The sequence below is a fragment of the Odocoileus virginianus genome, chromosome 6 (assembly GCF_023699985.2).
Source record: "Odocoileus virginianus isolate 20LAN1187 ecotype Illinois chromosome 6, Ovbor_1.2, whole genome shotgun sequence".
NCBI classification, from domain to species: Eukaryota; Metazoa; Chordata; class Mammalia; order Artiodactyla; family Cervidae; genus Odocoileus; species Odocoileus virginianus.
In genome coordinates, this window is record NC_069679.1 from 58,561,063 (window position 1) to 58,573,640 (window position 12,578).

Sequence of the window (12,578 nt, forward strand, 5' to 3'; positions counted from 1 at the left end):
TCATTATGATGTCATTGCTTTATAGATATAAGCTGAAAGAGGAAACTTTTTTTTGTAGTCAAAATAAGGAAATAAGTGGCTTTTACAAAATGTTTGATATTTTAGAAATGCTTTCAAGATTAGTTAACATGAGATTAGTTTGAGCTTTCAGTTAAATTGAGTGGCTCATTGTTGTAGCATCAGGTATCCTAGGTCGTAAGTCAAACTAGACTTGTGAGAGTCAAACAAGAACAACAAGGACAACAGCCAGAACTTACCTTCTGCCTCTGAAGGAAATGGCAGCCCACTCTCTTCCTGCCTGGAGAATTCCATGGACACAGGAGCCTGGTGGGCTACTGTCCGTGGGGTTACAGAGTCAGAGACTACTAAGTGACTTTTGCTTTTTTTCACTTTCTGAGTGATTTCAGCTTACAGTTGTTTCAGGATTTTAAGAAGAGAAATAGGAATTTGTCTTTGTAGTTAGCAGTGTGGCCGGCTGCCGATGTTTACTTGATGTGAAAGGCTACCTGGTAGTTAGTTATGTGGCATTTTCATTCACTGGAAAACAGTTTAAAACAATAAGATGAAACTAACCTTTTAATTGATGAAACCAACCTGTTGAAGTTTTTTCAACTTCAATTTTTTATGGAAGTGTAATATACATATAGATAAGTATGCATAGCTGTACAGCTGAAAGAACTTTCAGAAATTGAGCACACTTTGGTCTTCAAGAAACAGTATTGCTAACATCCCCAAAGCCCCTTCACGTTCCCTTTCAGACACAGCTTCCACCCCCGAAAAGATAACTGCCATTCTGACTTTTTTTTGTTCTGACTTCTAGCAACATAGTTCTCTTGACTTTGTACTTTAAAAAAATGAAATCACAATGAATGTATCTTTTTTCTTTTTGTATGCCTTTTTTCATGGGGCAAACCTATTGTAATTTTTAAGATTCCTTTAGTTTTCAAACCATTATGGCATGCTTTTATAAAGAATTATCTGAGAGGAATTTGTTTTAGTAGCTGTGTCACAGGCTGTTCAACCAGCAGGAAGTGTCTTGTAGATAAAGTTGTCTACTAAAACATCGAGTCTCTCTTGTTTGCAACCAGATTTTAATGCTGGAATGTCCCTCTAGACATTCCTGCCACTAAAAGGCAGGAACTCTCTTTGTCATTACACTGCTCAGTAAGCACTTAAATTGTTTTTAATGAGCCTTAATAACTAAGTGTACATTATTCAGATAAATCATAGACTGCATTTAGAATAGGTGGGTCATCTATTTTCTGAATTACCAATCAGCTTCCTGTCAGTTGAATATAAGCTTTTATGCTGCCAAGATACTATTTCTGAGAATGCTATTATTGGCAAGAGTTGTATACCTATTAGAGATGCAGCCAATGAGTAACTTATTTGTTTGAAAAGTATTAACTTCTATATTTAGTAATATTCCTAATACCCCCCCCCACACCCTTTTTTCCTTCAGTGAGCACGCTAGTATAAAAGCTCCAGCTATTCTGATTGTTACTAATTTTAGATTTCTACTTGTTAGATTTGGTTTCAAATTCTGGGTGTCACTCATTTAAAAACTCTTGTTTTGTGGGTTAAAAAAATTCCTGTTTTGAAGGCCTTCATCTTTATATCCTTGTTTTGCAGTTAACAGTCCTATAGTACTGTATGGTTTTCTTAAATACATAAAGAATTTGTTTAAAACAATAATGATCTACAGGTTTAAGTATTGCTATACTAGTGGTTCTTACTAAAGATAGTATTACAGAGTGGAAGATAAATTTTCAACCAAAAATAAAATTTTTTAAAATACAGGAGTAAAACATAAAGCTTAGGTTCCTGTCCTTTTAAAAGTACCACTTTTTGAAATACGATGACTTGCTTTCATATTGACACCATATAGCTACAAGATTTTGAAAGACCATTTAAAATAAATTAAAGTGCTGAAATACAGTGAATGTTTGGAATAAGTATAGTGTACAGGTGGTACAATCCCCTTCCCCTCAGAGTGCCCTCATTTAAAGCTTTTTCAGGAGTATCCCTACTTTCCCAGCCTTCAATTCTATTTTTAGATCTAAGATCATTTGTTTTTATTCTGTGGTAGTTTTAAACATTTAAATAAAGTTAACACATTTGCCTTTTATGTTGAAGCTAAAAGGATAAATTATATTCACAGGTAATTTATGATTCAATTTTTAATCAATACTACCCACTCGGAATTTCCATAGAAATGTTAATAGAAATTTATAGATAAAATATTTAGAAGTTTTCTCTTCTTTCTTTGACTTGAATACCAATGAATATTATGTTTCTTCAATTTTGAATGGCAGGGTAAGGAAGTGTAAGAACTAACAAACTTGATAAACAGCTTTCAAATCCTGTTTGCCATGGTGTGAGTTGTGTTTGGATGTGTTTGCTACCTTAATTGTCACCTACAGAACACAGTATACAAACTTCCAGTAAACCCTATCACCAGCAAGTGAGAATTGTGAGGCTGCTGCTTGTTATAGGAAAAAATGACAAGAGTCAACTCTGATATTGACATAGTGGTTTTTTTCCCATTAGAAATCATTGTAGAGATATTCTCTCCTAGTTTGGGTAAAGGAGAGTTTTGTTTATGGTTATAGTAACAATAATAAAAATATGTAATAGCCACCATTTATGTGTACTTCCTTTATGTCATGTACTCTGCTAAGATCTTTAATCAATCCAGTTAGGTAGGTAATGTTAACAGTAGTCTTACTCCACATTTGACGAACCTGAGGCTCAAAGAAGTTACATATTTTGCCCAAGGTTACACACTTATAATTAATGATAGAGCTGAGAGTCAAACCAAGTCCAATTCCGAAATCAGCGGCTGTGCTCTTGAACATACTATATATTTCCTTCCTTTATAACTTTTTTTTTTTAAGTAGAACAGGTAATTTCTGATTATTCTTACAGGTCTCAATAGCTCAATATCTACCAAGATACATCTTAGTAGAAGAGTATGAAAACGTTGGGTGATGGGGAAAGAACCTTTTCTTATGAGTTGTAGTTCCAACACTAACTTGATTGTCATTAACTAACACTGACATTGAGTTCTTTGTCAGTGAACCTTTCTGAATTGTGGTTTCCTTATTAGTAAAAATAAGATAATCTCTGAGATCCCTTACAGCTCTACTGCTCTAATATGTGATCAGTATTTTTTTCTTTTTCTTGAACAAAAAAATCTCCCTGTCAAAATACGTTTTGGAAAGATTGCTTTAATGAGAGCAATTATTTTATCAATTGGGAAAAGTTAGAAAATAATCATAGGCTAAATAATAATAAAACAACCGCTTGCTGAGTGCCTCTGTGGGCACTGCTCTAGGCTATTTAATTTACATATATCGTTCTTGCTCACGATCATAAGAAACCTGTGAGCTAGAAGAGGAGATGGAAGCACAAAGTGGTGATCCTTCACAGTGTAGGGTTTCTCCCAGACCTCATGGCAAGTCGGCACTATGATTTGCATTCAGGTAGCTTAGTCTCTGAATCTGTGCTCTTAGCCACAAGCTTTCAGCTGTCTCTCTTAATAAGAGTGTCTGGTTGTTATTTACTTGCCAAAATTTTTTTCTCTTACACACCAGTGTAGTAGGAACAGAAAAAAAAGTAGGTTCTTTTTCTTAGCTTCCACCCTGTTTGTTTAGTCTGAAAGGGGATGGTGTTGCTTATTTCTTACTATAACAATAGGTAAGTTTAAATTCTGGGCTTTCAGGCAACCACTTCAGAGAAAACTGCCTCTTAATTTACTTGCTACAAACAAATGGTTCTTCAGTGGAAGGGATTTCAGAGATAGTATTGATACCTTTGTTTCTGTGTTTGTATACCAGATTCTATACACTCTGAATTACAGAATCTGAAAAGCATCTAGCAGTAAGTTTTGTCCCCTCGCTCAGAAACTTAAAGGCAGAGGGAAAGTGAACGTGGATAGTATCTAATAGTAACCTCAGAGTAAGCACTGCCCCCCCCCCCCCCCCCACTGCATCCCAGAGCGCGGGGTTGAGCTCCCTGGGTTAAACAGCAACTTCCTGCTGTCTATCTGTTTTACATACGGTTATGTATATGTTTCAGTGCTACTCTAAATTTGTCCCACTCTCTCCCCACACTGTGTCCACAGCTCTCTTCTGTATCTCTACGTTTCTATTCCTGCCCTGCAAATAGGTTCATCAGTACCATTTTTCTAGATTCCATATATATGCCTTAATATACAGTATTTGCTTTTCTTTTTCTGACTTACCTCACTCTGTATAACAGGCTGTAGGTTCATCCACCTCACTGGGGACCCATCTTGCACTGTTGGTGGGAATGTAAATTAATATAGCCACTATGGAGAACAGTATGGAGATTCCTTAAAAAACTAAGAATATAACTGCTATATAACCCAGCAATCCCACTACTGGGCATATACCTTAGAAAAACCACAGTTGTAAAAGACACATGTATCTGGGGTTCACTGCACCACTATTTAAAATAGCCAGGACATGGAAGCAGCATAGATGTCTGTTGACAGATGAATGGATAAGGAAGTTATGGTACATATATACAATGGAATATTACTCAGCTGTAAAAAGGAACAAATTTGAGTCAGTTCTAGTGAGGTGGATAAACTTCATTTATAATGATTAAATCCTTAAGTAAGAGAATCTGAAAACTTTTAGCTTGGGAAGAAATGGCCCATGAGTTTCTCTTATTTAATACAAATAATAATGCAAATTCTCTCATGATCCTTTTCCCGAGGATGCATGAAGATAATAATCTATTGGGTAAAGTATTATCCTGTTGACAGTTATTAAAATTCAGCTGTTTAATTTCTTTTTTTATATTAAGCCACGAGGTCAGGCTTCTGTTTGCCTGGCTTTATGAAACTAACTGTGGGAGTGCATTTGGTTTGTCAGTTTGTTTGTTTGTTTGTTTTTTAAGTGGAAGAAACCATGATTATTTCTATGCTTCACTGATTTTCTTATGAAAAAAATTTTTTAACTGTAGCTTCACCAGGTGATACGGATCAGACACAAATTGAGCCCAGTCTATACCTCACATCTTTATTTACAGGTAAGATTTTTTACTTTAAACGTTTCCATTTTTATTCATTTCCTTCTTTCTCTCATAATAATCAACACAGTAAAAACAATAATTCCAATTTTTTTATTCTTCTAAATATCTCCAAATTCATCCAAAGAATAAAATTCCCTTCAAACACTAAAGTCAACTGTCCAAAAGGTAGAGGACCAAAAAATCTGTCATTTCCTCTATGAAAGTTTATAAAATGTTGAATTAAAAGGCTGCAGGTGTGGTACTCAGAGCACCGAGGCTAGCACTCTAGATAATTCCATCTGGGGGAGGTTATTTGTTGGGACAGGACACTGTTTAAACTTTGAAGTCAGTTTTAAACAAAGTGAAGCAGCTGGAACCTGGCATAAGAAGAAACAAATCTTTCACATTAGCTATTGCTTTTGCAGAAAAAAAGATTTGGAGTTGTTTTTACAGGTGCCGATACATTTATTCTTTCTATAGGAACTGCTGTATTTTTATCTTAAATTATAAATTTAAAAATAAGCATTTGTCAACTCACTTAAAAAACAGAAGCAATAGTAAACTTAAAAAATGCAATAGGATTTATATTTGTAAAACACATTTTGGGATGAAGCTATAAAACATTTTAAATCACTTTTAAACATGAAAGTAAGGAAAGAAATGTTTAATAGTGACTAATTCTGTGAAGCAGAGGCAAATCAAAATTTTCATACTATGTACTTAACATCAAATGACCAGACATCATCTTCATCAAAACTTGTAGTATTGTTCTCAAGCATGGAAGCTATGATTGCAAAATCTGCAGGGCTGGGTTAAGTATGTGAGGAGAATTGAATACAGCAGGATAGTTTAGCAGCTGCTTAAGCAAGGAATTTAAGCAAGAGTAGATGAGCCCAGAGTGGACAGGAAAAATGCTTCAAGAACTCAATAAAGCACAGCTGAAATACTGTAACATTTTCGTAGACAGCTGGGAAGCAACTGTGTTGCTGGAACTCAGGGCTAATCTTAAAGACAAGATCTGGTCAACATGAATCTAAGCAAGCTGTTAGTCATGAGGAACCACAGACTGTCTAGGCAGAAACAAATCAGCTTGGTTCAGCAATCATTTTAAGGCCCAGCATGTACTAGCATTATGCTGCAACTTTTACAGAGGTAAACAAGACAGAGTTGCTTTGCTCATAGGGCACATTTAGTAAGAGCAATAGACCTACAAACAAATAATAATAATGTGAGTCACAGTCCATGCTTGTGAGGAATATTTGTCCAAAGGAAGTTACAGACATGTGAATAATTGCAGTGCAGTTTCCTAAGTGCTGCAATGGAGTTGCCATCCTGAGACTAAGGCATCAACAGTGTACAGGAGAGGAACCCATTATTTCACCACTGTGGCTGGAAAAACAGCCCAGAGAATGTGCTTCATCTGCACATGTTCTGAAGTGTTTAGGGTCTGCAAACCCCTGAGAGACACTGATCGCTATGACTCCCTGACTCCCTTTAAGACTATTTATATGAACACATATAAATATGAAAGTATTTCCTATGAAAGTAATTTGCGTATGGTTTCAGGGTATTCATAGATCCATGATCACCCATCCTTAGACTTTAGGCTAAGGTCCTTCATGTACTTGGGTTAGATTATTACAGTTTTTGTTTCCTTTTTATTTTACTTTTAAGTGAGTTTATAAGAAACCTATCCTGATATGCTCAAAGAAATACCCAAATCCAAACAATTTAAAGTCACTGTACTATCTATTCATCTACTCATAGAAGAATCCCATAACTTTATTTATGTGACTCATAGAAATACCCAAATCCAAACAATTTAAAGTCACTGTACTATCTATTCATCTACTCATAGAAGAATCCCATAACTTTATTTATGTGACTCATGCCACATGCAGTTACTGAATCCAAGTAAGGAGTGTCCGGTGTTACATTCTTCTGTGAAGTTACTGAGGAATTTTTTTCTTCTTTTCTCTATTTGTCTCATGTTGCTTTAGGAGAGAATGCTTTGTTTGGATTCCTCTCGGTTTGCAAATAACAGAGACATAATAATGGGTTACTGACTGTTTGAAGATTAGAGTCAGAATCTAAAACCTACTGATGAAATAGATTATCTAAACCTAAAAAGCTTTTAGAAAGTTATATCTACATCTATTTTTAAAAACAGTACACATACGATATATAGGCAAATTCTTAAATGGACATTTAAAAATCCTACATTATTGCTTTATTAGAATAAATTAGTTTTAGATTTTCTGTTCGTTAGTCTTCTAAGAAGATAACAGAAAAGAGTTTCTTTATGAATTTTAAATACTTTTAAAGCAAAAAATTGAATTTCAAATGTCTAAAAAGTATATTAAAACCTGTCTTAGGATGCTTCAAATACATGGCCTCGCTCAGGGACACCTCTAGCTTAAATGCATGCCAGGTTAAATGACGTAGTGCCTACCCATGGAATCAGGGAATAGTTTTCCTTTTTTTAAAACAAATCTGAAAACAGCTGTTGAAACAATTACATCATAGAGTAGTGACATGACTGTGGAAATTTTAAAAGTCAAGCTTTGAAACCATCAAACTACATTAATAGAGGTAGAAATTTTATGTTTGCTTTACTGATGATTTATTAAGATATTATGTCTTTTCTTAAGAAAATTAAACTCTGTGAGGACCATAACTGGATATGAAAGTTATGCTTTTTGCCTATTAACAGTGATGCTTTTTAAAAATGGTTTCCAGCCTAAAAAGTTCTCTTTTAAAGCTCTAAAACTGTGATTTTGCTTGTATAAATGAGCACTTCAAAAAATCTTTCCAAAATGTACATTACAAACCATTTAGATAAGATGATACATTTTATTTATGTAATTCATTGATTAAAAACACAATTACTAGAGTTAAAATTAGCATAATTATTTGGAGGCCCTCTAGAACTGTGGGGTTTTTTCCTTAGTGTATTTCAGTGACACATTCTTACCCCTCTCACATAAGTTGACCTACCTTTTGCAGCCAACCCTAAGAGTCATTGCCTCTTAGGATAGTTTCTTTCCAGTTTCTTAAAAGCAAGTGCTAATCTGTGTTAAGTGCTTTTTGTGTGCCAGCACTATTCAAAACACTTTATATACATTATCCCATTTAATCCTCACTAAACCCTTGGAGGTAGGTACTCTTACCTGTATTATGTAGGTGAGGAAACAGGGTTTTGAAAATTATGTAACTTTCTCAGAGTCCCTCAACACTTATTCTTCCTCTTGCACTAAGTCGCTTCAGTCATGTCCAACTCTGCAATTCCATGGCCTGTAGCCCTCCGCTCTTCTGTCCATGGGATTTGCCAGGCAAGAATACTGGAGTGGGTTTCCATTTCCTCCTCCAGGGGATCTTTCCCACCCAGGGATTGAACCTGGGTCTCTGATGTCTCCTGCATTGGCGAGCGGGCTCTTTACCACTGTAGCACTCATCACAGCCTGACATAGTATATGTTTGTTTCCTTATTTGCTTGTTATTTGCTCTTTACACCTATCTGAAATATGATGTCAGTGAGATTAGAGCTTTGCTTTTCTTCAAAATCTCCAGAGTCTAGAACAGTGCCTGTTCTAGAACATAGTAGGTGCTCAGTTGATAGTTGTTGAGTGAACGAGCGGATGTGCCCAGCTCTGCCATGTCACAGAATCCATGTTCTTATTCCTCCCCTTCCCCTTTTACTCCTTCCCACATGAAAGCCTTACTGACAGTCTGGATGGGACCATTCCCAGGTGACTGAACAGCAGACCTCATTTGGGTCCTAGACTTGACCAATCATAAGGGGATTTGTGCTTGAAACTTGATAACTGCTCCTCTCTTTAGGTGCCCCTACCATTACACACCACTTTTAAAATGGAATTTCTCTCAACCACCTTAAAAATAATTATTTTTATGTGAGTAATTAACATATTTGGTATCAAGCAGAAAGCGATGAGTATGAATTATGCTAGACTCTTGAAAACCATCTCTTACCTTGTGTGACTCTTCACTTTTGGATCTCCTTCGTATCTAACATTTCCCTTTTGTGTTCCTCTGTTTTCTCTTTATTCACTTTTCTTTATCCTTCTCTTATTTCTGTTATCATTTATTTTATTTCCTTCATTGCCTTCCACATCTTTTAAGTCCTAGCTCAACTATTGCTTTCACTTAACTTAAACCAAGTATTCTTCTACATGTTTACTTCCACTACTAGGTTTTAAGCTTCTTGAAGATGAGGACTGTTTCTTTTTCACCTGTGTATCTTCTTAACATCATCTTAGCTCCACACATACAATAGACTTTTATATATGTTTAGTTAGTGAGCATATGCATCTGGAAAGGCTCACTCTGATATCTCTCTGCCTCAGTTACTTTTACCTTGTCTTTCTTCCAGAATTACTATCAGGATGAGATAAGATGATGTGGAAAAGATTTTTGCAAAATTTTAATTGTTGTATAAATGTAAGATAGTAATTATAAGAATTAAGATAACTTCATAATAATTGAATTTAATATGTTCCTTGAGACTTTGAAACTTCTTCAAGGTCCAAAAAAAAAAACCCAGTTACAGCTGTTGTTACATCATTGAACAATCTAATCGGTAATCTAATGCTCAGAGTAGAAAATAAAGGCACATGTAAAGCAGTTTTGTGAAATTGGGTAACAGAGAAAAGAAGAATGTCTGGTAACAGTGTAGTTTTTGACAGATATGTGAGTAATGGAAGGAATGAAATTTTTTCTTAATTGGGGAAAGATAGCATTTAAATTTACAGGTTGACTATTAATTTTGTTTTCAAGCCTTAGCTGTACCCTGTGTTGATTTTTACTTTATTGACAAGGTAAACTCTGGTCTTGGATACTACTCTTGGTTGCTTGAGTATTCCACATCATGACTTTGTAAAATGTCAGAATATTTAAATGCTCATGTACTATGAAGATTTTTTTTTTAAGTTCTTGTTGTTTCTTAATTTTTATCATATCCTGACAGAGCCAGATTTTAAGAATTCTTTTCCTATTTAAAATACTTATTCTATTTTAAATGACATAAGAATTGCTTTTTCTTAGAGGATTGTGCTGGTGTATTAGTTTGTGATATTCATATAATGATACCAAATCTTATTTCCCTTTCCTCTTTTATGAAGAAAAAAAAAGAGAAATTGATGTAAGTAACAAACAGGAATGATAATGTTAAAATAATCATAGTTAGACATCATAATATGAAAGGAATCTGTCTTTTACAAATATTTTGATCATCTTGGGCAGCTGTGATTGAGTCATCATTGAAATCTCCAAAACTGACTTCTTTTACTGTGGTCCCTATAAAAGTCTGTTGGAAAATTTCACTCTATTACCTGTGGAAACTATTTTAAAGACTCTTGTAAAGTCAATTCCAATGACTCTTGACTCAGAGATATCTTTAAGATTATTTAAGATGATTTGCCTTTAAGATGCTTATTATTATGTATAAATGGTAAATCCATGAAATTTGAAGTGAGGGTTTTTGTGGTCTTTAAATAATACCAAGTTGGCATTCTTTATATTCTTAGGCAATGTTCTTTTTAAACTTAGAGGAATGAATTAGCCTACAGGCAGATAGCTATACATATGTAGTCAACTGTGTTTTTTTGTTTGTTTGTTTGTTTTCTTTTTAAACATATTAATGAATTCTTTATTTCAAACTGCCTTCCTTACTTGATCTTACCTATCATTTATCATCTGTAACATGACTTTGGGCACTTGTATCTTGTCTTAGTCCATTCGGGCTACTGTAACAAAATACCATAGACTGACTGGCTTTTAGACAACAGAAGTTTATTTCTCACAGTTCTGGAGGCTGGTCGTCCCAAGATCGAGGCACCTCTTCCTGGTTCCTGTGTCCTCACGTGGTGGAAGGGGCTGGCAAGCTCTCTGGCAAGCCTCTTTCACAAAGGCACTCATCTTGTATATAAGGGCTCCACGCTCTTGACCTAAGCACCTCCCAAAGGTCACACTTTTTAATACCATCACACTAGGCATTAGGATTTCAACATATAAATTTTGGGGAGACATAAACATTCAGATCATAACATATTGTCTCTAATTGTCTGGGAGTGGGTATGGCAAGAAGGGTGATTTTATCTCTCTGACAAGATCTGAGCACCTTGAGAAAAGAATTTATCGCAAATGCAATTCTCTTTTTGATCCCCAGTATTATTTGGCAAAGTTTCAAGGCACATAAGTACTCCGGTACACTTGTTTAGCTGAATGAGTTTCTCGTTTTACAGGGGGTAAAGCGGTTCCACTCTTCACTTCTCAGACGTCACCTGCCAAGATGTCTGTGACACTACCCTCAGTGAGCCTGGAAGACTACTCTCAGTCTCTGAGCATTGGCACTGGCCAGGGGGACGCGGAATCCTCAGGAGCAGATACCTTCTGAATGCCAAGTGAGAGCCAGTACAATACTTGTGCTGGTGGTTTTGAGGTCATTTTCCTCTGGCATAAAACCATCTCTCAGGCTATTTTGGTCCTTCAACATATTCAGAAAAACAATTTAAAATTTTTTATTGAAGTGGAAAGCATAATTTGGGTATTTAGGTAACATTTTTAAATAAAATAATTTAAATGGCTATCATTGTGAGTCTGTGTTATTTCTTAGAATCCTAAGGCAGCTATGAAGTAGTAGAAAGGGCATAACTTTTGATATCTAAAAATTTACTCTACAGATATAATTATCTGTACTTAGTTGTGAAATTAAGTTGCTCGGTGTTATTCATCCCAAATTTTTTATAAGAGCAAATAATTGGTACCAATTTAATGCCTCTCAATAAGGAATTAATTGAAAAAGTGTTAGTACAACAGAATACTAGGTGTCACAAAAAAGAATTTTAAAATGTTTATGTGTTGATATGGAATTATCTTTGAGATCTGTTGGGTTTTTTTTCAGTTTTAAAAAATGAATATGATAGTTGAATAGAAAAATGAAGGTATAGTTGACTCATAATATTATGTTATTTTCAGGTGTACAACACAGTGATCCAGTATTTTTGCAGATTATATTCCATTATAGGTTATTACAAGATATTGGGTGTAATTCCCACTGCTATAAGTGAATTCTTGTTGCTTATTTATTTTACATATTGTGTAATAATATCTGTTAATTTGCCCCTCCTCCTTTCCCTTTCCCCTTTGGTTACCACAAGTTTGTTTTCTATGTCTGAGAGTTTGTTTCTGTTTTGTATATATGTTTATTTTTATTATTTTTAAAATTCCACATGTGTGCCTTTCCCTGTCTGATGTATTTCATTACGCATAATATTCTCTACGTCTGTCCACATTGCTACAAATGGCAATGTTTCATTCTTTTTTATGGCCAAGTAATATTGCATTGTATATATTATATATACCACATATCTGAGATATATTGATAAAGTGCAAAAAGCCACATGAAAGATAGTATGTGAGTTATGCTACCATTGTTTAAAATGAGATGGGGATCAATCCAAATATATGGATGTACATACACACACACCTACATAATGCTTATGTATGTATTAAATATC

The 12,578-nt window shown here is 34.9% G+C and overlaps 1 protein-coding gene across 8 annotated transcripts in view; it reads left to right on the top strand.

Annotated features, from left to right (window-relative positions):
* The window catches only part of KIAA0586 (KIAA0586 ortholog), a 119,981-nt gene extending 108,336 nt beyond the window's left edge, over positions 1-11,645 (top strand). For 7 of the 8 annotated variants that reach the window (XM_070469412.1, XM_070469404.1, XM_070469406.1 and 4 more), the window contains 2 exons: positions 4,996-5,061; positions 11,304-11,645. In XM_070469412.1, the coding sequence (XP_070325513.1) occupies positions 4,996-5,061; positions 11,304-11,455 (218 nt within the window). In that variant the 3' untranslated portion in view covers positions 11,456-11,645. Of the gene's footprint in view, positions 1-4,995; positions 5,062-11,303 lie in introns of those variants that run through there. The other variant, XR_011488325.1, reaches the window with a different exon arrangement.
* Positions 11,646-12,578: the final 933 nt, after the last annotated feature.